Source organism: Acipenser ruthenus, chromosome 19 (assembly GCF_902713425.1).
Source record: "Acipenser ruthenus chromosome 19, fAciRut3.2 maternal haplotype, whole genome shotgun sequence".
Lineage (NCBI taxonomy): Eukaryota > Metazoa > Chordata > Actinopteri > Acipenseriformes > Acipenseridae > Acipenser > Acipenser ruthenus.
The window spans coordinates 9,528,916-9,555,743 of NC_081207.1; the positions used below are offsets into that span (position 1 = coordinate 9,528,916).

The 26,828-nt window shown below is 37.6% G+C and overlaps 1 protein-coding gene across 2 annotated transcripts in view; it reads left to right on the forward strand.

The window, feature by feature from the left end:
• Nucleotides 1-958: 958 nt before the first annotated feature.
• The window catches only part of LOC117424388 (protein outspread-like), an 88,269-nt gene continuing 62,399 nt past the window's right edge, over nt 959-26,828 (forward strand). For both annotated transcript variants that reach the window (XM_058992460.1, XM_058992459.1), the window contains exons 1-3: nt 959-1,823; nt 18,710-18,787; nt 19,744-19,809. In XM_058992460.1, the coding sequence (XP_058848443.1) occupies nt 1,701-1,823; nt 18,710-18,787; nt 19,744-19,809 (267 nt within the window). In that variant the 5' untranslated portion in view covers nt 959-1,700. The remainder of the gene's footprint in view (nt 1,824-18,709; nt 18,788-19,743; nt 19,810-26,828) is intronic.

Below are 26,828 nucleotides of genomic sequence, written 5' to 3' on the forward strand. Positions count from 1 at the left end.
AACAATGTTCATATATATATATTGGTTAATTAGATTTGTTTACCAGTCAGCTGTTTTGAGTGGGGACAATTTAGTTTAGTTTATTTACTTGTGCCTGCCATGAACAGACCGAAATAGTCTATACTGGCATACCCTGCTGTACTGGAATGGTCTGAAATTGTTTTCAGAGCCTATACAAGTTTGCAGTAAAAGTATTTTGTAATTTTAAGAATTTAAAACCTAGCCTTTAATTTAAGATGTCTGGACTAGGGACTGCTGGGCAAACTGGATATCATTTCAAACATTTTAATTTATATGATTTAGATGCACAATTGAAATATTGTACTTTTGATTTTGTTTTTAGTTTACAAACAGTATTTTGTGCAAAAAGGTAAACATGGGGGTCTGTTTTTCATTCAGGTTCACTAAATCTGTGGAAACTAATTTTTCAACACTAATGAAAAGCTAAATTATTTTAAAATGAGCTATTTATTTGTTGTAATTTATTGAAAAATGTATAGGTGAGTTCATCTTTAAAACAGACCTACATCTACTTGCCCTAATAAAAGTGCGTTCTGGGGCTTAACTCCAAGTAGGCTAACTACTGTGTTCAGGAACAGTTGCCTAATGTAAAAGTGTACATTTCACACCTAAACTCAAGGAAAACTAAAATGTAAAATGGGGCACTGCTAGCTATAGTGGGTAATGTGTTTTTTGTAAATATGTTGCACTGTTAATAATTCCACACAAAATACGTGTAAATGATCACCCCCTTTTCAGTATGGCTGGCGGTTTTTATTTGCATTCGTACTCCATTGGCATTTTGAAAATGGCTTACGTACAGTGTGATTTCCACATTAAACATTCAGCAAGCCTCACTGTGTGACAATGGGACGGCGAAAGTCACATGGTTAATTCCAGGGTCTGTTATGAAATCTCTGTGACCTATGTATGTCAATAGCAAAATGGAGGGGGTACGGGAAGTCTCGCGAGATTCAATGAAATTCCAACAGCAAATCCTGGAGTTTGCGACCCTCCTCCATTCAGTATTATTAAAAAGAAAAGGTGAAGATCGTGCCCTGGGATGTAATAACGAAAATAATAACAAAATACATACAATTAAAATCAAAACAGCAGTCGGGTCTAGTCGACAGCGCACACTCCGACCGCAGGAGGCTGTGTTATATTTGTCGTTAGAGGAGGAAGATAAATCCCGAAGAACTGAATGAAACGAGAACAAGCAGTGCAAATTCAAAGAGCTGGCGACTCGGGAGTATGGGTAGACAGTCAGAAACTTCATCACAGGGCAACTGCTAAAATCTGGATATTTCCTTATACCCTAGCTTAATTTGATTTTTAGATGGGACCAGAATTGAGTGTAGAACGCTGTGATTTGGGGTTTTAAGGAAACATTCCGGATTCTTCGGAAGACCGGAGTTTTTAGGGGGTTGTTTCTTACACAGGCCGAAGACTGAGCTTTGGGCAAACCGTGAGAAAAAAAGGTAGCTTGCAAACCACAGTGGAAACTGGGGAAAGCTGTCAATATACGGACACGTCTGTCTACACTGCAGCGGTGAAAACGTTATTTGGACCATGAACCTGATGGCTAAGCTGTTTTTTCAACTTGGATGAACAATACTGAAAAAAAAACAGGAATATCGTTTGGTTTCATTTATTATTTTTCTGTACTCGCATTTTTGGAGTGAAAAAAACCGTAAATAATGTCTGGAGCTAAGGAGAACACTTGCAGGAAATTCCAGGCGAACATTTTTAACAAAAGTAAATGTCAGAACTGCTTCAAACCAAGAGAATTACACCTCTTGACCGACCAGGATTTAAACCAGGTAATTAAGTTATGATTTAATCAACTTAGTTTACAACCGGGTGATCTGTATACTGTTACAAAAAAAAGGACGCGTTGTATTTAGAAGCAGGCACGTTGATCGGTTCTAACCTGTCAAAAAAGCTATGCATGTCCATGCTGAACACTGCAATCTCTATCATTTTTATTTTTATTTTTTTCCCATACAGGTGTAATAATATATGTATTTGAAACAAGCCAAATACTGTATCTAGTTAACTGGTTAATACAGATTTCGGGCTGGTTTATTTATCGTCATTGGATCAGACAGGGTGTCGTATTTAATTTACTACAGATGTTTCAGTTTCCAGCGTCCGTTTAATCCTGAGGCACAGATCGTAAAAATGATGCAAATTTAGGATTCCGGATGCCGTGTAGGAAGGATATGTTTTTGTGTTCCGTGTACTTAAGTCTGCTTGCACCTTAAGTGTTATTATTTAAGAAAATACATGGATTTGGGGGATTACGTTAAATTAGAGATGTACCTCTGTTTTGGCACATTTCTATACATAAACATACTTGTAAATAAATAAATAAAGTTAAATTTAAAATGCCATTTCTGTAACGCGCCGGTTGAAAATGTCAGTCTAACATTGGTGGTATGTTAACACTGGATATAAAAAATACATATATATATATTGCGCACCTGGACTGAAAATACAAATATCTATCTATCCCTATATCTATCGCTATATCTATACAGTATTCTGTACAGGTCCAGGGGCAAACGGGACCAAGTTATTGATATGAAGTGCAAACTTACATAACAATAGTTGGAGGTGTTCGTATGTAATACGCAATGTGTTTTCTACAAGTAAGTAATTATGATAACTCCATTAGATTATTATTATTATTATTTTTTTTTTGAGAAAAAGCTGGCACTGCCTGCTCACAGATACAATTATCCAGCGGACCATGCAAACAAACAGGACTGTTGACAGAGTCTGTTTTGTATTAGCAGTAGGCTTATAGAGCACCAAGGATTAGTATTGTAAGACGTCACAAGAAGCGGCTGGCCAAGTGTTTACTATACTGTATACAGGGTCAACCATATTGCTTTTAAAATACTATCACGCTTTAAAATCTCGAATTTGTTTTTCAGGCTTGATTTCATACCAAGCTTGAAGTTACCATATCTCGGTTTCTGTGTGGGGGTAGGTCTGTTTTCTGGGTGCCCGGATGGAATATATGGGTTATTGCTGTACAGTAGAGAAATAATGGAAAATGTTGCAGTCCCACACATCGCTGGCTACAGTGTTTGTTGCGGGAGAGCTAAAAGGAAGACCTTGAGTTAATAGGCTAAGATTTGTTTTAAAAATAGTAAGTTTATAAGCACAGAGAAAAGGTCAGTTTCGCTAATGATTGGCTTTGGTCCATTACTCATATGCTAAGTATTGATGTGTTTGTTCTAGAATGGCAATGTGGTTTAAGGTCCTTGCTGTAAGCAGCAGACTAAATGTAACATTGTAATCCCTGACACTTCTGTTATGAAAGCATTTTTATTTCACTCGCAAAATAATCTTAAAAAAACAAAACATTCGATTTTTGATCTGTCACAGCAGTTGTCAAGTTATGCTATCTTAGTAAACCTTATTTGATTCATAAACACATTAATAAATGAATAAATAAAACCGGTCTACACCATTTCATAACCCTGCTCTGGGGAGTAAAATGTTTGTCTTTAAAATGTGATACCAAAATACTGAGTGAGGTAAAATTCTAGCTGTTTATGTCTAGAAAAATATGGACTTGTGAAAATGATAAATTGGGCCTTGGCACTGAAAAAAGATTCTAGTGAAAAAGGTAGTCACTGAATTTATTAAGTTTCTTTTTGTATTTCTAGACAGTTTTTTTTTTTTAAGTGATTTCAGCAGATTGAGATCACCTTTAATTGGGTCAGCCCTATTTAGGAATTGAGAGGAGAGTTTTACATGTTTTAAATTATATTGTCAGGGAAATATTGAACTTTGACGAATTGATTTACCATTGTACAAAAACAAGATTAATGGAGGTGGACTTTTCTGTAGCCTGATGTCTGGTTACTGTAAGGAGCTTTAGGTTTTATAGATTTAGGTTTTATGGTGCAGATGGAAACATGCCACAAGATCTAGAAAAAGAGATCTGGAAATAAAACCGACAAAAAGCATCCCTCCCCTACAGTAATAATACATTTATCAGCTCCTTGTTGGAAAGGTATAGACCTAATATGAAAAAGGTGAATGGTTGTAATTTACAATCTTTTAAAAGGTTTATGACCTTGATAATTTAGTGATTTAGAGATAAAGAGAGATTTTTAACCTATGTACTAGAAGCAGTTTTCCCCTCTTATCTCATTTGACACACTGGGGCATATTCAATTGATCTGAACAGCCGCAGGCATAAATACCTCTTTAAACAGGGCCCTTCCTGACGTTTTACTTATTTTTTCCAGCAGTAATACACTTAGAGACTTTTTACCTTAATTACGATAGCATCCCTCCCCACTAGTTGCACTTTTCTGGGTAGTACCTGGTAATGTCCCTGTATCTGGGCAACAGTCAAACACCTTGGCCTTTGCAACTGTATTGGCTAGATGCCTCATTTTATTTGGTTGGAAGCAAGCTGCCCCACCCTCATATGTTCACTGGATTGGAGATGTTATGCAATTCGGGATCCACTGATACATTTTACAAAGCATGGCAACCTTTTCTCTCCCACATTGATCAGCACAGACTGCCCTGTCTTCCATAACTTCCTTTAAAATTAACTTAACGTGTCTCTCTCTTCTCTCTGACATTGTACCTGTACTGCGCTCTTACTCTCAATGTGCTGTTCTCTCTCGCTCGCTTTCTTTATTTGAACCTTTTTACTCGTATATTACTACAGTTAACAATGTAATTGTTTTCTTGTTAAAAAAAATGTAAAAAATGGTTATATATAAAAAAAATTACAGTAGCAAAATTGCGCAAGTGGGCCAAGATACACTGTAGGATTCGATATACATGGGAAGAAATAAGAGTGTCTCAATAGATAAGTTCACTTCTGCTCACTATGGTAGTTCCATTAAAAATGAAACAGCTTCCATACTGTACAAGTACCCTTGTAGGCAGAATTCCCGTCTTTAGACCATTGTCCTTCAGTCCTCATCCACAGTGATGAAGAGGAAAGTTATCTTCTGTTTCCGTCGACCTGCTGCACTTTACTGCCAGTTTTTCCTTTGTTCAAGGACAGAGCCTCTGTTTTTCACTGACATTGTTTTCTCTCAGATTTTCTGTGACTAAAAAGCCTTTCCAAAATAGCTTGTACAGTCAGACCTGCTTTAGGAACCACATTCTATAGCAGGGCTAAACAATCTTACCGTGTACCATTAAAACCACAATTAATTAAACCAATTAAATCTCTAGCCAGTTTGCCAATTAAACACAGAGGTAAACCTCCTTCCAGTAGTTGTGATGAAACTTGGCAAGGACATTCTTCTTAAGAATCTCTTTTTTGTTGATGTGGATTGATTTTCAGGACCAGAATTGAACACCCCTGGTCGATAGTGACCGTTGATGTATCTGGTAAAAACTGTAAACTGCAGGTAAAAATCATTGTAAATACCAAATGTCACTACAACACCACTTTGAGGTCATTAATCAAGCGTTGACTGTAAATGCATTATAACTGTGGCAGAGAAATCGCAAATGAAATGGGAACAGCACCTCAGGAAACATCAAAGCCCACGAAAACCCTTAACTACAATAGACTCTCACAGCTATGGGGTTGCTCTTCAGCAGGTAAAACATTGGTCTGGGCAATTATGCAACATTTCTTACATTAGTTGAATTTTTCTTCCGATTCCTTGTTTGAATGCCTTGAGGAGATCACTAATTCCATGTTACAAGTCTCAAATTGCTAGCAGGGCTGCAGAACCCTGGCGACAGGGATACTGAAGTTGAGGTGCCTTCTGTCTACACTTGTACTGTGCGATATGCAAAGCATACATTGTAATGAAACTTGGTATTGGGCATTCTATGGCCCTAGCTGTTCCCTGAATACACACTGGAAAATGAATCCAAGATCTAGTTTTACATAATTACAAAAAGAAAGTGAGTGATGTGTGACATTTTGTACAATACAGTACGTAGGCTACAGTACATACTGTAACCAGTAACTCTGTTTTCTTGCTTGTAGTTTCAGAGCGGTACAGTAAAAATCATATATATATATATATATATATATATATATATATATATATATATATATATATATATATATATATATATATATATATGAGACACAAATGCACTTGTTTTCTTTTATTAAATAAGATTTAAACAAAACAAAACCACACAAAGCAAAAGGCACAAGCAAACAAATAACTACAACAAGTATCGTGCTCGTAGTTCCAGCACGAGTAGCAATTGTTTTATTTGAATTCTTTTTTTACCCATTCTCCACTCCTGAACACTCCTCGTGCAGCCAAAGCTGTAGATGTTTTATATTGTGGCAGAGGGATTAACTGCCTATTATATTATTATCCCTTGGCCATCATTTGCATGAGTTTAATAAATCTGCGTGACTGTCAGCTAATTAAATAATTACTGGCCACATTCTCATGAGATGAGCTAAAACATAACACAATAACAAACAATGGCGATGGCACTAAGATCGTCCAGCATTTAAATAATAATACAAATACAAAATACAAAACATAATATGTCATATTTTAATCAAAACTGTACGTGACTTTGCATCGCCACTTACACTTAGATTTGCATAATCTTCAGTGAATACAACTATATCGTCATTTTTCCAAACAGTACATTAGAGGTAGCCTACCCTTTCCTGCAATGGAACTTTCCACAGCGACACATTCTCCGGTTGATCATTTTATTTTGCATCTCCATACTTGAATATGTAGAATATCTCTTTCATACACATATGTGGATTTATCCATCGCAATGTTTCGTCCACGTGGATTTGCTTACATCATTACCAATCCCTACCTATTTCACGGCTGTGAAAAATGTGTACTTTTACCCTGCACTTAAATCCAATGAAGTTATGTCTACCGGTCCAGGTTCCTGATGTGATTATAAGCTTGTTTCAAATTTAAAAAGAAAACTGGACAGGATTTATTGATTGACACTTAACAGCAGCCAATAACCACTCTGGACTCTCCTCATTGATTGGTAGATAAAGGCATCCGAGGCAGGTTTTGTATCCTAGGAGATCTCAACTGGTATTGTTAAGTGAGTGTCCAAAATTAATAAAACAAATCTACAATAATTACTGCAGCGGATCATGTACAATAATTTTGCATTCTACAGGTGGCAAACTATTTTGTACAATCTGCAATGTTTCATTGGATCACATACGTCGAGTTACGATCCAACAGCATTTAGACTCACACAGCAATCAAAAACAAAAAAGGTTGCAGATAGTGCATTGCTTAAAAAAGAAAGAAAAAAATTCTGAAACAGCGGGACGTGACAACGTAGTAATGTTAAATATTAGTTTCGCTCAAGACAGACGGCTACAGTTGGGACTGATTTAAAACAAAACATATCATAGATTAATGAAGCAAGTTACTCTTGATCTCTGCATCATTATCCTGTATTTATTCACAGACATATATTCTCTGACTTTTAGAAGCAACACACAGATTACGTTCTTGACAATAAGTTAATATATACAAGGCAAGTTTTTAATTTCATGGAATATTCGATTTCATTAAAATATTATCGATTTGTTATCATGGGGTCCCAATAGATAGATAATTCGATCAGTATCGTTATCGTTACAAGCCTAATGAACACAGTGTGTGTGTTCTACAGCATTTCAAATATTTAAGTGACTTTGTTACAAGACAGATAACTGGAGATAAAATGTACTTCCACTTCAACTAAGTCTACAAATCTTAGGATTGATTTTCCAGATACAAAGTTGAGAAACTGTACCCTGGAAAGCAGTACTGTGTGAGGTCACCCAAGTTTATCCAGTCACTCTGCTAATGCCAGATCTACAGTATACCCGTGTGGTCATCTTGTTTGGAACCATTGGTCAATCAAGAGATGCAGTGAAACCTCTGACGTCTTCAAACCATTATGCAGCCAGATGTCTGTTGTCAGTTTATTTAGCTGTAAAGATTTGACTGGAGTTTGAAATGAACGGGGAAAAATCAACAGCAAGGATTGAATGGAGCGAGTGAAGCATGTGTTTTTTGTTTGAAAATTACTTTTGTTTAACAGTGTAAATCTAGTGTGTCATTTTAAAAAGTGGTGGCCATTTTAAGTGTGTGATGCTCATTATCAAAGCTTATAAAGACACACAAATGGAGATATTTATTTTATACTACTTTACTAAAGGATAGTCTGGTACACATGCCAGGTGTATTTATTTAAAAACTGTTGGATTTTTTAAATACAGCTGCCCACTGTATTTTTTCTGTACATTTGAAAATAGAAAGGCTGCTTTGACCGCAATCAAATATTAAGATTTAAAAAACCAAAGTGGAAAACCATATTGATGGTGTAGGCTTTTTACAACAATTGTTTCAACCTAGTAATTAAACACACAATGCAAGCAAAATGATCCCCAAGTATCAATCAAAGCAATACCTGCTTTTAATGAAGATTAGGTGCAGCCAAATGTATACTGTATGTCAAGTGCTTAAACCACAGCATCTGATCACACTCTGGGGTAATATTAGAAGCAAATCCTTAAAACACTGCTTGACAACAACATTGATTGTTCTGTTCAGCGGCGTTGTCATGCTGCATGCATTGCAATTTGAGGTGCATTCTGCAAAATGCACTGCACTGTACGTGTGTTGGTGCTTCAGTCATGGGTGCCACTGCAGAAATAAATCCTAAGCATTTATATCTATTTTTGCTAGTATTTTTTGTATTTAGGTAGTTTTGCTAGTGTATGTTTGGAGGCTGTCCTCCTATTTCTGAATAGCTTCATTAAACATGGGGAAAAAACACAGGCCGTAAAGTGGGCCTCAGCCAGATTCAACAAGCTTTTCAAGTAGACGGCACAGAAGGCTGAATTGTGGAAGTAAAAAGATAAATTATGTTTCAGGTTAAAAGTGTCACTGAATCTTAATTATTCTTTTGAATTATTCATGATAACTACCACATTCATTTACAAGAACCACAATATTCCTGAACCCTTCTGACAAATATGGGCTCAAACTACCCACTGTACTTTTGTGCCTAGTGTTTATTTAGCTGAAAACAGTGCTCTGGAATGGCTACCCAGTGTCATTTGCACAGCAACTTTGCAATGGAAATAGCTGTGCACTTAAATGGTCACCATGGTTACTACAGTAAGTGCCTTGGGGGCTTTTTGTCATTGTTGTGCCTTGTGGAAGACTAACTCTGGCAACTCTGAGTACATTTTTGTATGAAATGTAAACAAATTATAATGTTGATAACATTTCTAAAGAGTAAGTAGCAGGGTTCTGAAAAACATAGCATTACACATCCTCATGTGTTGCTATAACTATTTAAATAACATACCAGTAATTTTCCTTTTCGTTGTTAACATTCTGACCACATTTAACACTTATAAATGTTTCTAAGCTCTTTTCAAAATGGCCGCTCTAGTGCACCGATAGTGTCAGGATTATTGCCCACATTATCGAAAAACAGGTAGCACAGCAATAACGATCCGGTACTGAACAGAAAAGCAAGGGCACTTGTTATGTTTATTTTTTTAAATCGCACTTCCTGCAGTGATTTAGAGGACAGATCGCAAACCCCAGTGCACTAGAGCAGCCATTTTGAAAAGATCTTTGAAACAGACTTTAAATTTTAGAAGTGTGAAAAGTTGTCAGGATGTTAACAATGAAAAGAAAAATGACAGGTACGTTATTTAAACAGTTGTAGCAGCACATGGGGGCGTATGACACTTTATTTTTCGGAACCCCTGCTACTTACTCTTTAATGTTTTTGTAATGTGAAAGAGATACAATACACTGTTGTAGTAGTTTGTTAATACCTCCAGTTTGGTAGGATGAGTAAACCAAGATTTCACAATTTCAACCTTGTGTCATTCTTATTTGAGTTATTATGCTTTGGTAGAATGCGCAATATTCTAGACTAAATTAAATGAGACCCTGATCTCAATAGCCTCAATTTTAAAATCATGGAGTACTTTTACAGAACTATTCAACCTACAGTATTTTCTGATTTAGAGTGTAGTAATTGGCTTGACTTTGTAGAATTAATGCTCCTTGTTATGTTTACATTTTCTATCAATTCACATACTTGACTTTATGCCAGTTAATTAGAAACCAACTACTAAATCTATATAGTGAAATCAAAACTGACAGATGATGTGGATTTAGTGAATTGTGTTCAAACATGTCCAATCATCAGTGGGATTGGCAGGGGAGTACAGATGTACAGTAAATGCTTACAATGCATCTGAAAAATAATCAGCTTTTTGATAGTGTCCAATTTAAAATGTATAATAATAATTTGATTTGGTCCTCCATTCTTGAAATAAGGAGTCACCAGAATTGACAAGGTTTCAGTATGAAATTCCCCTGTGCTGCTTGTTGTTTGAAACCTGGTCTGTTTCTCACTGAGACACTAACAGACCACTTGCTATGATGGTCATGGTGAAGTTCAGAGTCTTTTATAAATGTTCACTAGGGCCTTTTAAAGTAGTTCTACTGTAGCTAGCAAAACATTTTTTATGAACTATACAGTACCAGCTGTACATTTCCATTCACTGTATACTGTACTGTAGGTCTCCAATGTGCAGTTTGAGAAAGAAACTCATGTTATAGTAAACTGGTATTTTCATTTTACAACACGAGATCTGGTTCTAGACGAGGTAAGTCAAGTTCTCAGTTTACTTGCTGTGCCTTCCAGGAAATCTATTACGGCTTCACTTCCTAAACTGATATTTCACCTCAGCAGGATTTTTGAGGTCCAAGCATCTTACTGGCTGCAAAGCATGTGAATCATTAATCAAAGCATTTGGTTGGTAATTGTGGGAAAGGCCAACCAAAGCAAAACTTTCCCTTTGTGACCTGAAAGTTTTCGAGTTGGCTATATCTGAGTTGCGTATCCACCCAATTTAGTGCTCTGCTCTCTATTATGTCAAATAGGCGTTGAAATACGTTATTATATTGTATTGAGAATAAAACTACTGTAGAATAATACATCTCAAATATCAATTATCTTGCTTTAGGGGCGGTGTTGTAGCAACCACAGAGTGCAGGTCCCTAGCAGTGTGCTAATCAGTATGGGTTAGGAGCCAAGCTCATCTAAAGCCATCATGATTGAGTGTATATAGCAGATTATAATCCAGGGCTGGCAATGGAACGTGAAACAAGCAATGTGATTGGTCGAGCAAGGATTGATGTCTCCCAGGTACGAAGGATTGATGTCCCCCAGGTACATTGAGAAATAAAGCATAGGCTTTCACTGAGTGGCATCTTGGTGCAATTGTACAATTCCACAATCATAGCAATCTCTGTCTCGTAGCAGTCTACAAACAAAGGCTTGAAATTTAAAAAAAAAAAACACACGTATGCTAGAGGAGGAGGGGGCGTGTCTTGGTTGCTGCCGTGGCAGTGCTAGGTAGAACTGTTTATAACTATAATTTTTGCGATTCTGGCTATCAGACGCCGTCATGATATTTAATTCATATATTTAGAAAAAGTTAAAAACAGACATATGCATACCATTTACAACGGAAGAGTAATTAACATTTTAAATCCAAAATGGGTCAAATTGACCCGCATGGCGGTTCTAGTGTTAACTTAATGTGTACTTCAAAGTTATAAATAGGACTAATTTATTAGCTTTATAAAGCTATTTAATAAAAAATAATTTTTTGCCCTAAACATGATTTATGCGTCCCGAGGCTTCCTTATATTCGACGTATATGGATGCCCTGTCAGGCCTTATTGAATATGTAGCAGGGCGGTAGAGAGCTCTGTACATAGATTTATTTGTTTATTTTAGAATGGGGTTTCCCCCTCCGCCCCTGTGTTATTTTGTATTTGTTTTATTATTATTGTCATTATGATTGTGTGTAAATGACGGCGAGCGTTGTGTGTGTGTTATTGTTTTTGTATTTATTATTATTATGTATAGATGACGGCGTAGCTGATTTGTTATTATTTAGTAGCGTGGATGGGAAGCCCCATCCACACAGTAATTTAGAAAACTCGTGCAGATTGTGGCCGAGGGGTAATGGAATAATTGCCAGCTAGTTAAACCCCTCGGCCACGATATATAAACCGGCAGCTCTCTGCACTCGGGGTGGGTGTATGAGAGGAGCGGAGAGAGCGAGGAGAGAGAAAACGAAACTAAATTAATGAAATACAGGAACAGTGACAGCGACTGCCCAGCCTGACCTGTGTTGTTTTATTTATTTCGTGTTCGTGATTATTTTTGTTTACTTTTTTATTGTACTCTGCGAGCACAGTGTTTTTGTCTAAATATTTTATTTGTATTATTTAAATAAAACGGCGCTGCCGCGTCTTTCTTTTGTTAAAAACTGCAGACCTGGTGTCAGTGTTTTTAGTTCCTGCCTCTGCCTGACGTCATCGCCCAGCCACCCTGTCACAGCATAGTACAGTGGATTTGACTGTCCCATTTCTTAGGGCTTCTACAATATGCATTACTGAAATATTCTACAATTGTATCTGTCCATTAGACAGAAAGCAGTTGATGTACAGTACTCCTAGTTTCTCTTCACAGTACTTTCAACTAAATAATCTTGAGAGCTTTAAAGCAGATGTTCAGAGATTATAGTAATTCCAAGGTCTATCAGGTCTCTGAGTCTGTGTCTGTTTAAATTGCGCCTCAAGTCTCATTTTTATGCATTTGCTTACTGCAATGCATAGTTTTTATTGTGGGATATTTATGTATTTATTTTTAATGTAAAGTGCTTGGGGATTTCTTTTAATGAAAAGTGCTATAGAAAATAAATATATAAATATAATCTATAATAATGGAATTTTTCAGTTTGTAGATCACTGTTATTTCACAGCAGCTTATCCCTGCTAATAAAACCACACAGTCCAAAAAGAAACTAAAGACGAGTGTACTGGGCTAGCAGTGACTCTGCTACAGACACTTTCAGAGGGGTAATGCATCAAAGCACTGTAGATTAAGATATTAACAGAAAGAGTTTTTACATTCAGACAGATGGCGATATAAAATGAAGTTGGTGAAACCAAGCCGCAGTGTGACTCAGCTTCTCTAATTATCTAGTTTCACACTGCCCACTGGCTTTCGACTGAAGAGTGAGCCATGGGTTCACCTAAGACACAAAGTAACTGATCCTACCATTATAGGCACAAAAGTTTCAGTTAATCCCTCGGTAAAGGCAAATTACTGCAGATTTCTGCCAGGAACACATCATATCCTTTTCCTAATATGTTCCTAAGTTTGGGGTTCTATGCAGTTAAGTCATGTGAATGTATTGATATTCGCGTAGTCTCCTGTCTTAACTTTAAAATATATTAGAATAGACCAGGGGTAGTCAATAGGCGGACCACGGTCCAAATTCAGATCAGCAGAACATTTTGACTTCCCCGCCAAGTCATATGCCAATCTGTGTTTTTACATGCATTCACATTGGAAATGCTGTGAATTTGAGACAACATAGTTCTTATGAGAGTGTGGTGTGCGAGGGTACAGTAGGTGTTGCTGTGATAGTAAGTAGCAGATACAGTGAACAGCATGAATGAAACAAAATGTACAACAGTATTAGAAGCTAAAAGGAAGTGAAACTGCATGCATTGGCTGCTGTTGCCTGTTTTGCAGTCATCAATCTTTCTCTGGTCAATAGTCGTCATTATTAAAAAATTAGAAATACACAATTTAGATACAATTTTTATAATTTATGGTTCGAGTTTAGAAAAGTTTAGTTACTGTGAGTATTAGCCGATTCGAAATGTACTGAATGTTAAATTACTATATTATTATTTTCTAGGTTTTTATATTTTTATTTGAATTCACTTAAAAGAGAAAGCACAGTCATTTTTTTAATTATTTTTCTTTTGCTTCACTTTTGTTTGCTACAATATGCTTTGTTTTTGCAATGGTGAAACAGTGTTTGAGCCTGCTAACACAGAAACATACAGTAGTTATACAATTCTATAGTTTTGGCAGGGAAAAATAACTCCTGTAGAAACAAGCCAGCAAAAAAGGCAGACTAGTGAAAAAAAAAAAAGCAAAAAACTCCTAAACCAAGTGAAGAACATTGTGGGTATGAGGATAGGGGTCAGAGTTAAAATGTGCTCCGGACCTTCACCTTGCTGTAACTAAGAATTTCGGACCTTCACATAAAATAATTGACTACCCCTGGAATCAACCATTGTGAAGTAAGAACAGAAGGCCATTTGATCCATCAGTGCTCATCAGCTTCCGAGTAGCTGATTCATCTCAAAACCAATGTTTCAGCATCAACAACATGGCTAGGTAACCCATTCCACACCCTGACCACTCTCTGTGTAAAGTAGTGTCTTACCCCCTGTCCTAAGTCTATCTTCAAACCAACTGTGTGTCTTGCCCTAGTTTCTGTTGCTGCGATTGACGTATTGATTAGGGTGAACTTTATCAATTCCTTTTTAAGATTTTAAAGACTTTAATCAAGTCCTGCCTAATTGTTGAATCCTAAATTCATATTATAAATAAAACCTAGAGGTGGTGTGCAGTATACCAGTACTATTGGTTCTTATTAAAAATGTTTGAGTGTGTGCAGTATACTGCGTATTCTCAGATCCCATCAGTTCAGTCTAACACACTGCTGAAAATGGCTGTATAATCAATAAAAGAAACCCTCGCACAGGTCAGCTGAAATCTTGTCATTTCGGCCTAGTCAGTAGGTAGATACTGCAGATGAGCAATAGGCAGCAGATGACAGATGTGCAATGCATCAAGAGCACATTATTGACTAAAGAGCCTTTGACCCTATATCACTTTGCAGAAATCAATGCGATTCGGGCCAACTAACTATCATGTCATTTAGCTTCTGCCTATACAGTACAGTGAAGAAATAGTATGGGGATCACCAGTGCATTAGGACTACACTGTGGAAAGATAGGGGAAATATGATATATAAGCTGGCATCTGCCCAGTGTTGATCGTGGATTTGCTATTCAATCTTCAGATTAAACATAATTGTTATTTTTTCTTTGTATTTGTCCATCAAAAATTGTAGCTCCCAGTACATTTTACATTCAAGACTGGTGTTTTACATTCAAGACTGTTGTTTGAAACTAAATTCTTCCATAGTTTTTCCTTCTGTACAGTCTACATTGTCATAAAACAATGTTGTTGGGAGTCCACTTTGTTTAAACCCCCCCCCCCCCTCCAAATTTATCTGCCAGTTTATTTCCCCCAAGTTTATCTCCCCTGTCCACCCTTCAACCCCTTGCCCAAGATCTTCTTATTAGCCTGTGATGGTGAGACCCTCACTGTAATGTTTAAAAGCCTGTGTAACAGGTCGAGGAGCCCTGTACGTATTTATTTGTTTATTTTTAGAACGGGGTCTCCCCCTCCGCCCCTGTGCAGTGTTATTTTGTATTTGTTTTGTTTATGTGGCGGCGTAGCCGTTTGTTTTGTTATTGTATTTGTTTAGTAGCGCGGATGGGTAGCCCCATCCACAGTAATTAAAAGAAATAAATAAAATAAAAACACTCGTGCAGATTGAATAATTGCTAGCTAGTTAAAACCCTCGGCCACGGTATAAAAAGCCTGCAGCTCTCCAGCTCGGTGTGGGTGTATTAGGAGTGAGAGCGGAGAGAGCAAGGAGAGAGAAAACGAAACTTAAAAATAAAACGTAAATTTACAAGAAAGGTATACCTCCAATACAATCATATAGCACGAGTTACAAACTGACTGCGGACCAGACCTCAGTACAGCTCAGTGCATATGTTTGTATTGGAAAATACAGATACCCGCAGAGTCAGTTCAATATAAGAGATGAAAAGACTAACAAACTTTTACAAGATTTGTATCCTGCCTTTTGGAATTTAGCTCAGACACCCATCTGTGACTTCAAGTCGTGTTAGACTATGCAAAACTGCACGTAGCTGGTTTTGCCGATGGAAATGAGAAAACTCGAAACTTGCACAATACTGTATAGAAACTTTATATAAAAGCATATTAAAGCAACTGAATTAGTAAACATATTAAAACAACTTAGGCTAACTTTAAAAGCACATTGAAACACAATCTAAATATCATAATATGTTACATGATTAATATCTTCTGCAGAAAGCCATTACTACAAAACCTTTTACTGAACAATTGATCCTGTTAGGCGTAGGCGGGGCTGGGACTTAATGCTTCCTGAGCATTATTTGGTCAGTCGTGATTGTCTTTGTGAACGTAATTCTCATTAAAAAAAACTCCTCAAATTGGCCATCTTTCCCTAACAGCAAATACTAGTTTTATTCCCTAGCACTAGATTGCTGTTTTTATGCAATTTTAAAGTACAGCTGGTTAGTCGGGGCTCCCGAGAGACGCATCCAGTAAAAGCGCTTATAGCCAGGAGATCGCAGGTTCGAATCCAGGCTATGTCATTGCCGACCTTGACCGGGGGTTCCTAGGGGGGTGGCACACAATTGGCTGAGCGCCGCCCGGGTAGGGAGGGATTAGGTCGGCAGGGCAATCCACGGTTCACCGCGCACCAGCGACCCACTATGGCTGATAGGGCGCCTGCGGGTCTGCAGTGGAGCCATTCAGATTTGCATTGTCCTCCGGCACTATAGGTCTGGTGGCTTCACTGTGGATCTGCAGTGTGAAAAATGACCGATTGGCAGGAACACGTTTCAGAGGACGCGTGTTTCAGCCTCTGTTTCCCGAGTCGTCAGGGGGTTGCAGCGCTGAACCGTGATAATAATAATAAATAATAATAATAATAATAATAATAATTGGGTATTCCAAATTGGGGAGAAAACAGGGGTAAAAACCATTGGTGACAACTAAATTAAAAAAATAAATAAATAATAATACAGCGGTTTCTAGAATCCAAACTTTTATCATAGTCTCTTAGACTCTTAATGACAGTTTAGGTGGTGCTTGGGTATAATTACATTTATTCCGAAGGTGTGTCTGTATTACTTGCAGAGGTCTCAACAAGTAGACACCATAAGTGATAAGAACATACAGTAAGAACATTTGCAAACAAGCTGTCTGGCCTATTTATGCTTAGTTCCTAGTAGTTGGTTGATCTCAAAACTTTTTCAAGTCATGTCCTAAAGAATTCCAAAGATTCAGTATCAACAACTGCAGTAGGTCACCCATTCCATAAACCTCAACACTGTGCAAAGAAGTGTCTCCTACCCTCTGTCCTAAAATTATCCATAAGGTTTCAGTGATTTTTAAACACATTTTACAAATGTTTATGAGCTTAACATATAAAAACTGTTTGTAAAACCTTACAGGACAGCATACTTTAAGCTGTTGACCTTCCCATACACTACTGGCTAGAGGTGTGCAGTGAAATCAGTAGCTGTTTTCTAATCTTGCCTGCATCCCGTGGGGTCTTCTGGGGCCACACGGCATTCTCTGGGAGAGGGCGAGGAGAGAGGGCGGGGGGGCGGGGGGGGGGGGGGTCTGTGAAAGGAAGTCTGGTTTGGGAAACTAGGAGTTAGTTTCCAGAGGTCATTCATCATTATTAATCCCGCTGCTAGTGTCTAGCAGGGGGGAGTCGGCACAGTAATGATCCAGTAGAAACTGGAGTGGAATCCAGGTTTAGCCCAAGAGGAAATTGAATGTTAAGCCTAATGAGGGAATTCAGGGTTAAGGAAAAAAGGAAACCCAACTGAATGTGAGTCTGCACACAAAACCTAGTCGGTACTATAGGGTTATTGGTCAAAATTACAAGTGGCCTTATAAAAGTTTACTGCAGTAAATTTGCTCGGTAATTATCCAGTTTTCTTGTGAGTTAAATGTTTTTTAATATGCTTTATTATTCCTGTATGGGCTTCACAAATTTTTACTGTGCTTTATTACACTTTGCTATGCATTTGCTATTGTAAACTTTTAATGGTGGCTACAAGGCAAAATCAGAACAGTTGTCTTGAATACATTCTTTAAATACAAACCATGACATTTTTGTTCAGTTGGTACAGTATTTACTGTCACCTCAATATGTGTTCTTGTAATATAATTCCAAAATGTTTTTTTTTTTTTTTTTTTTTAACTGGTCCCTTACCTTTTTAAGATGTTTGCACATACTCAGCCTATCGTGTTTTTTAAATTCTGTGGTAAGGTGACTGTTCAGTTCAGGAGCTGCTCTTCAGGCTGTGTTGCCTGTCCCTTTACTCAGGGTTAAGAAAAATAAACTCAGTATTTGAGTAATGGCAAAAAGAACCACTATGAATCATGTTTAACGTCATGAAAAGGTAAAGGGGCAGTAAACATTTTTTAAGCTACTTACTCATTTAGGTTTTCAGTCAAGCTCAACCTTTTCATTCATTCACGGATTTCTAATGTCCCACCAAACATTCTGGTAAAACAAACGCTAACTAGCCCAACATCCTTGATAACATGAGGCAGCAATATTCTCTCAATCAGGCAAAGATACTCTTCACAGTGATTATGATGACCAGTGATTATGTTGTCGGTGCTAAAAAAACTAACCTCTATCGTCTGTAAAGATACAAAAGACAAATTTGAATAGGCCATGCTGTTCATTATTTGCCAGTATGCCTATAAATAGTATAATATAAACAAATTGCCTGCAGAACATGTTTTGAATTAAAGCTGAAAGGTCATTAAATGTGCTCGCCTAACATCATGGACTTGCTTTCAGCAAAGATCTCGAATAAGATGATCCAAGCTGTCGTATTTTGTAGTCTAGTAAAAACCTTCCTTTGTTTTCACTGTTAATTTCCACTGTTGTTTCTCTTTGTAGGCCAAACCTATTTATGGAGGCTGGCTGTGTTTGGCACCTGAAGGGACAGATTTTGACAATCCAATGCAGAGATCAAGGGTAAGAAATATTTAAGACTGTACAAAATATGGGGTCCCCGAGTGGTTCTGGTAAAAGCATGGCCGTGTGGTGTGCAGGGCGAGTCACACACTCAGGGTGCGCTGGTTCGCGTCCTCTGTGTGAAGTCACCGGTCTTCACTGGGGATTCTGGAGGGAAAGTCACATCGACTGTCTTTCACTGCCCTTCACTGATTTCAGTGTTTTTTTTAACTGTAAATCGACTAAATAAAGAGGGAACCAAAGCTGTGTAACTAGTTATCCTAAGGTAGTTTTTTCTGTTATTTAGAGCTGAAAAAGTTCAGTATAATTTCTGCATAAAATGTTTTACTAAATATATAATAATTTAAATAATACTGTATGAATCTAATGCAATTTAATGACGGTAACTAAATGGAGCATATTCTCAAAACTACTTACAAATCCTCATTAGTGCAGCTCTAAAATTAATAAGACACAACATTAGTCTATTCTTCTAAATAAAATGTTTAAACGCCTGAGTTGTTTATTTACTGGTTTGGTAACTTTATGAAGTGCGTTTTTACTATCTGCAAAATGATGTGCTAATTTGGAGTAAAAAGCTCTGTGAATTGTGTCCAAAGTCTATTCACTTGCCTTGGCCTCAAATTATCTGCATGATTACTTAGCTGTATAGATATCTTACCATTAAGTGCATATTTCTCAGGCAGGAGTGCTGTAATAATTGTTTTTTAAACCAGGGCTGATTTGTGTAACATTTGAGCTTTAACCCTTAGAACAATTAGCCTGCTATATTTATAAACCCGGAATTATTTAAGTTTAGTATAATATCAGAAATTACAGTATGAGCCAAGTCACTAATAAGCAGTCGATTTGATCAGCCTATATCTGTGCCCCTAAACAAAAGAAAAAATTGATGGAAAATGCTCCACAATAAAATATTTACATTGATATAATTTGCCTTTCTCTCCCTCACACAGAAATGGCAGCGTCGATTCTTCGTTCTGTATGAACATGGCTGCCTGCGCTTTGCTTTGGATGAGTCGGTAAGTTCACTTAGATCTTCAGCAACACTAACTGTTTTTCAATTGCGAGACCAAAATGTCAAAAATACTTTTAATAGAAGATATAGACTACATGTGAACATGCAGGTTTGGTTCTTTCTTGGCATTAAAATGTATACCTGTGTGGCAGGGCAGAAGGCCTGCTGCTGTAAGTAGTGTGTGTGTGGGAATGTAAGGTTGGCAGGGATGGGGTTAAATCTGTCCTTGCCAGCAAGCACAGATGTGGCCATTCCCCAATTACTGCAGGTAATTGATGTTAATTGGGGAGTGGCCACATGTATAAAAAGATCCAGAAATCCTTTGTGGGGTGGGGGTGGGGGTTTGTGCTGTGGATGTTGTATTGTTTATCAACGCGGTAGGGAAGGCTATTGCCCAGCCTACACATATTTTATTCTTTTGTTTAAACCTTTTTATTTTGTTCCTATGTTTTGCTTTATTTTGTTTCTGTGACTGGGTGTAATTCCTGCTGGTAGCCAGCCTGGGCCGTGACGCTACCCTGTAACAATCTGAATTGGGTTTTTCATATTCATATTTTAAAATTAAAACGAGTATTCAAATATTCTTTCATTTTGATGTAGCTGGAAAAACTTCTCGAGTAAAATTAATCTAGTATTCTGTCAAATTACCTATTTAAAAAATGAGAGGAACACTTCTGTTCAGTAGAACCTCATTGATGCATTGGCTTGCATCTTTTTGATACCATTTATAAGTTCTGTTATATGAATGAATACAAATGTGGCCATTTCTGCCACTGAATACATTTTAAGCAGCCTTTGTTTGAATACAAAGATTGTGACTATGCATATTTTGAGATAAATACAGTATGTGACAAGAAGGAAGTTGCTTCAGTGTGTGAGCTACAATGGGTAAAAAGTTTATTCCCTGATGAAAACCTGGAAATTCAATTGGGTTTTCATTATTACTTCTTATTACGACTGTATAGCCATCTTCAAGAACAGCCTAGAAATGTCCTACTTTCATTCTTCTGGATTTTCAGTGTGTAATCAACCTTGCCTTGTTTGCATACTGAGCAGTTCTATGTAGGAGATCTCACATCCAGCTCTCAGCATCTGAGCTACAGATGCCCCAGTGTGTCATTTGTATAAAGTAATTATTATCCCTGTGGGCGATGAACAGTCATACGCCCATATGTTTTTATATACTGTAGTAAGACAACACATGTTCTTGAGTGTATTGACCTACTTGCAGTACTCATGAGTTCTGGCTTGTGATTAGCTGGGTTGGTGTTGTTAGGGACCAGTTTTATGTCTGTTGTATTATTAGTTTTTTAGTTTTTTTACCTATTCAAAACCTTATAGAATTGTAATTTGTTTGGTCATGGTGAGGGATGAGAGCACAGAGTACAAATCAAAGGAGCTGATGATGACTTTATACAATGCACTGGTGAGACCGCACATAAAATACTGTGTTCAGTTCCTGTGACCATGTTATCAAAAGGACATTGTGCCCCTTGAGAGCAACCAGACTAATCCCGTGGCCTAAAGGAATGAGCTACGAAGATATGTTGAAGGAACTGAATTTACAAAGAAGAATTAGGGGGGACTTGAATGACGCCTTTACAATCTTAACAAAGTTAACCCAAACCATTACTTTAATTGCAGCACCGAAACCCGGACCAGAGGACACAGTTAGAAATGAAGTGTTGATAGACGAAGGACAGAGTGTAGGAGACACGTTGTTGATGCTGACTCATTTGAATCCTTTAAGACAACGTTTTGAGATCAGTTACTAGAAACCGGACAAGCATTGATGTTGAATGAATGTTTCTTAAATAGTCAGACCCACTGCCAGCTAGCGTAATTTAAGTTTCTCCTGCAGTCCACTTTGCCCTGATCTGAACAGCCCCTGCTGTTCAGTTCTGGTCCTCTATACCACCAAACTTAGGCTTCTTAACCCTACAGTAGGCCTCCAGAGCTCAAAGGCTAGATAATTACCCTGTTAAACCACCTAGTCCACTTTGTACATTCTAAATATAGAGCCATAATGTAAATAAACCACATAAACATGCCAATCTTCATCACTTCTGCCAGATGATTTGTAATGACTCGTTTGGAATCAGACAGTCCCAATGACAGCAGCTTCCCTGCTGATGATGTAGAAAAGCTGGTGAGGAAATGAATGGGAAAATTGCACTATGGAGTCTTTCAGCATAATTGAAGCTGATTCAAACCATTTGTTTTAAAAGGACTGTGAGTTAGCTCACTGATCATGTGGAAGATTAAACCATTGGTTTATAATAGGGAAGATTAAACCATTGGTTTATAATAGGGCTGTAACGAAGGGTACATTTTGACCTTGGGAGGTTCGGAACACATTACCAAACAAAGGTTCGAACCGTCAGTGGTACTAATTTGCATAATTTACTGCCGCTGTCACCATAGCTACTAGTTTATATTTGATTGAAAATCCTATTATCTTCCAGGTAATCCATATAAATGGAATACAAAATGCACATGCAGTTTAAAAGTACGTTCGATAGAACAGTAATCATGTTTTTATAATTTAAATAAAAATACACATTGTTTGTGTACACGTAATTGATGCAGTATGCAACATATACAGTAGGCTTGCATTTCCTTATTGCAGCTAATTAAAAGAACTCCAGCTGACTTAGGCAAAACAAAGCTATTTAACAGTCACTGTTACAAGCAAGTTATCAGTAACAGTCACATTTTATTACTTTAGTACTACTACTAATAAAAATAATAATAATATGAACTTACACTTGTCATGTGATCCCAGGGATTTGTTGTGCCTCCATGATGCATCAACAGTAACAGCAGAGGGTTTTCAAGCCATTTCTTTAAATAAAGCTCATGCTATACAACACTTAGCTGTCGAGATGGCAAATGAAGAAATTAAAGTTTTGCCTCTGGATAACACAAGCTGGAAGGGGGAGGGGCGGACTGTGCTCAGTTTTTCGAAATTAAAATTATTAGTGTTAGTGTATATATTGTATGTTTTAAACATATTCTACCATAGCACTTCTCTTACAAATGTCTTGCACACTAGGTATTCAGTACATATTTTACTGAAGCAATACATCCGCTATAGGTACCCCCCCCAGTGCTTTGCAATAATAAACCCTGCTCTAATGCATGGCCCCGGCGCCATATGGAGTTGCTACATATAACTATTTGGTAGTGGATTGTAATACAACAACTTGTGTTTTAATAACACGCATTATACAAGTCAAAAGATTGAACTTTGCATGCGAGTGCCATTTAATGTTTGAATGCCACCTGACGAGCCTTCGAAGGTTTAGAACTACCTTCGAATTCCTGGCTAGCGAATGAACCTTTGAACATAGCCCAAGTTTGAAACCCTTACTACAGAGAGACTGTTATACAGGGGTTGCCATTTAGGGGGATACAATGCCAGTGCAAGCTAAGCTGGTGGCCAAATTAGATTCGCAGCCTGTAAAACTTTCATATTTTTTTTTTTTTTTTTACTATTATTATTTTTAAACAGTTTCAGTTCGATGAAAACCATTAAGTATTTAAAATATTTATCTGTAGGCAGTATCTCGAACATTATCGTGAGTGTTTGTGTTTTTTTGGAGAGACAGAAATAGAAAGTTAGGCTTCCAACCAAAAAAAAAAACTTCAACAATCTGATATATACGTACAGTATAACGATAAACATTTCCAACCCAAGTGCCCAGTTGTTACTGCAGAATTGTTTGTAAAATGTCCATTACAAGGCAGTATCAACAAAACAAATATGTATGTATTTATTTTTTTAAAGCATTAGTTAGGCTACTTATGTGATCTGGTATGGATGAACACAAATTAATGTGTTTTAAGTGACTGAAAATCACGCCTCTATCTGGGGAATAGCTTGTCGAACTACACGTAGTGTTGCTGCGGCTTCCGAAAATTAAGATACCTCAGTGACTTTGACTGAGGTCGTCTTTAAGTTAAAACACACTCGTGCCTCATGGATGAACTGGATTGGCTCATAAATTATGGACCCGCTTTTAAGAGACCACCTGTGTTAAGAGACCACTATTTGACTGTCCCTTGTGTGGTCGCTTAATACAGGTTTGACTGTATAAAACATGTTAACATAAAATGTTTAAAAGTACCCTTGGAGCTAATATCTGCATGTAGCATTGTAATTTACTATTTAATTAATTAAATAATACAATAGTAACATTAATTGTGAATGTACAGCGGGTACTTTTCCAAGAGCTCATATTTTCAATAACAACAGACACAGGATTCATTCATCTTACAGTTGAGTTCCCATAACAAACTGCATACTTAAGCATTGTATCCATGTAGGCAAAACAAATAAATACTAGTTAATAATAACAGTTGATACTTTCAGTTTTTCCATTAAAATATGCTTTGCATTTCAACAAGGGCTTTTAAAGTTGTGAATTTATTGTGAATTAATTTATTGAAATTAAAAAACTTTATTTTTCACTTAAGTCTCAGCAGGTTTGATGGACAGTGAGCCTGAGAGAGTTGGACAGGGCCCCTGATAGAGAGAGAGAGAGCGCAAGAGCTAGACAGGAAAAGAAAGAGAGCTGGAGAGAGAGCTGGACAGGAAGAGAGAGAGAGCTGGACAGAGAGAGAGAGTTGGACAGGAAGAGAAAGAGAGCTGGACAGAGACAGAGCTAGACAGAAAGAGTACTGTGAATATCGCCACTTTCTGTGAAGTCAAGCACTGATGATAAATAATTTAAGTGGATTTTAAATCCTAAACAAAATAAAATCAAATTATTGTCAGGTATAATTCATTGTGTATTGAAAACAGTGCAGTACAATGGCACCCATCCCACCCTCATGCAAAAAAAGAACATCTTGTCATTTTTCAAATGAAAGGCCCCTGAAAATGGAAATGAACAACCATCCTTGAAAAAGAACTGTGAAAATACTTCTGCAAGTACCCTGCAGTCAACAGTAGAAGACAGACTGGCAGTGGCTCCTAACCCTATGGGCATGACAGTGGCAGCAGCCCCCATCTGCACACCAAAGGAAGTCATTTATGCTCTGACATAACCAGAAGATTGTGTTACACAGGATTCACCTGTTCGTGATGGGAACAACAACAGTATCTCCACAGCTGTAGATATTTCATTGTGCAAAGTGGAACAGCCAATCCTGGATTCATATCCTGCTACAAATGGTCACTGTTTCAACAGTAGCTGGTTCTCATTGTACCCCTTCATTGAATACTCAACTGTACAGGATTCTGTGTTTTGTTTTCCATGCCGTCACTTCGCAACTGAAAGCACAGTTGGACCAAGAGAACAATTCAACAACAGAGCATTCACTGAGCGTGGCTTTAAGAAATGGAAGGATTTTAAAAATTTCATTGCATGGCAAGACTATATGAAAAGAAGGAGGACCAGTTCAGCATGTGTTGCAGACCAACTCATTTCCAGTCGACAGGCTGCCATAGCTGAAAATCGACGGCATGTTGAAACACTCTTAAAGGTAACGATACTCTGTGCAAGACAGGGTATTGCTTTTAGAAGGCATGACGAAAAACATGACTCCAGTAAGAAAGGCAGTTTCATTGAAATCCTGGAGCTGGTTGCTTCCAATTAACCTGACCTTTTGAATCGACTGAAAAGCAGGTATGGTCAATACACATCTCACCAGTACCAGAATGATTTAATACATTCTGCGGCAAAAATCCTCAGAGAAAGTATTGTTGAAGAGGTCAAACAAGCCAAGAATTTTTCTGTCCTAGTTGATGAAACAAAATGCATCAAAAAAAGAACAGCTGGTCTTTTACTACGTTACCATCAAAAAGGAATCATTCAGGAAAGAGCTCTGGGCTGCTACTACTTGAAAAACCTGAATGCTGAATCAATTTCAAAATTGATTATTGAAGAGCTGCAGCGTTTGAAGGTTGATCTTAATCACATTGTTGCACAGTGCTACGATGGCGCTTCTGTGCAGAGTGGGCATTTAACAGGAATACAAGCTTGAATTCGGGAAAAGATTCCACACGCCATTTACATGCACTGTCATGCTCACAAGTTTAACCTTGTGATTGCAGACACATGTTCCAGCATCACCCAGTCTCAGGACATCTTTTCCTTTGCACAGGTATTGTACATCTTCCTCAGCTGTAGTTATAAGCGCCATGAGCTGTTTGTCAAAGCACAGCAGGAGCTAGACCAGAAGGTACTTGAACTTGGAAGACTACGTGAAACACGTTGGTCTTGTCGATATAACGCCCTCTGAAAAATGCATGCAAGATATGGCACTGTATTGGAAACACTGGAAGCAATTTCAGTTCAGACAGCTAATGGACCAGCAGCTAGCACTGTTGGCAAGGCTAAAGAGCTATTCCTTTCTGCTGAGGCTTTTGGTTTTGGAAAGAATATTCAAAATTTTGAACATTGCTTCAGAAGAACTGCAAAATGAAAACCTGGATTTATCAAGTGCCATGGAATTGGTAGCAAGCAACGTTGCTACTCATCGAGATATGAGATCATCTGAAAGCAAATGGAAGGAGCGAAGTTATTCAGCTGAAACCATGGCCAAGGACCTTGAAATTCCAGTTCCTGATCAGGCAGTTGACCTCAGCAATCCACAAACAAAAATACGAAGAACAAACAAAATGACATCCAAGTTGGCTATTTTTTTTATTTCTAGCACATTAGGTCAGTCATCTACATATGATGTTCCCAGGAGCACTGAAGAATCCATTAAAACAGATTTCTACTATCCTGTTCTGGACAGAATAATGAATGAGCTTGACAGGCGATTCATCTCCAACTCTACTTTGCTCTCTGCATTAACTGCTTGTACGCCAAGCAGTGAATATTTTCTTGACAATGACAAATTAAGCATAATTGCAGATCACTATGGATCAACGGGAACCAATTTTGACAGTCTTGAAGCTGAAGTTGAAGCTGCCAAGATGCACATTGTGCCCACAAACTTGACCTCAATAACAGAATGCAGAGATGTCCTGAATGACTTACCAGAGGTTATCTGTCTTTGCTTTCAATT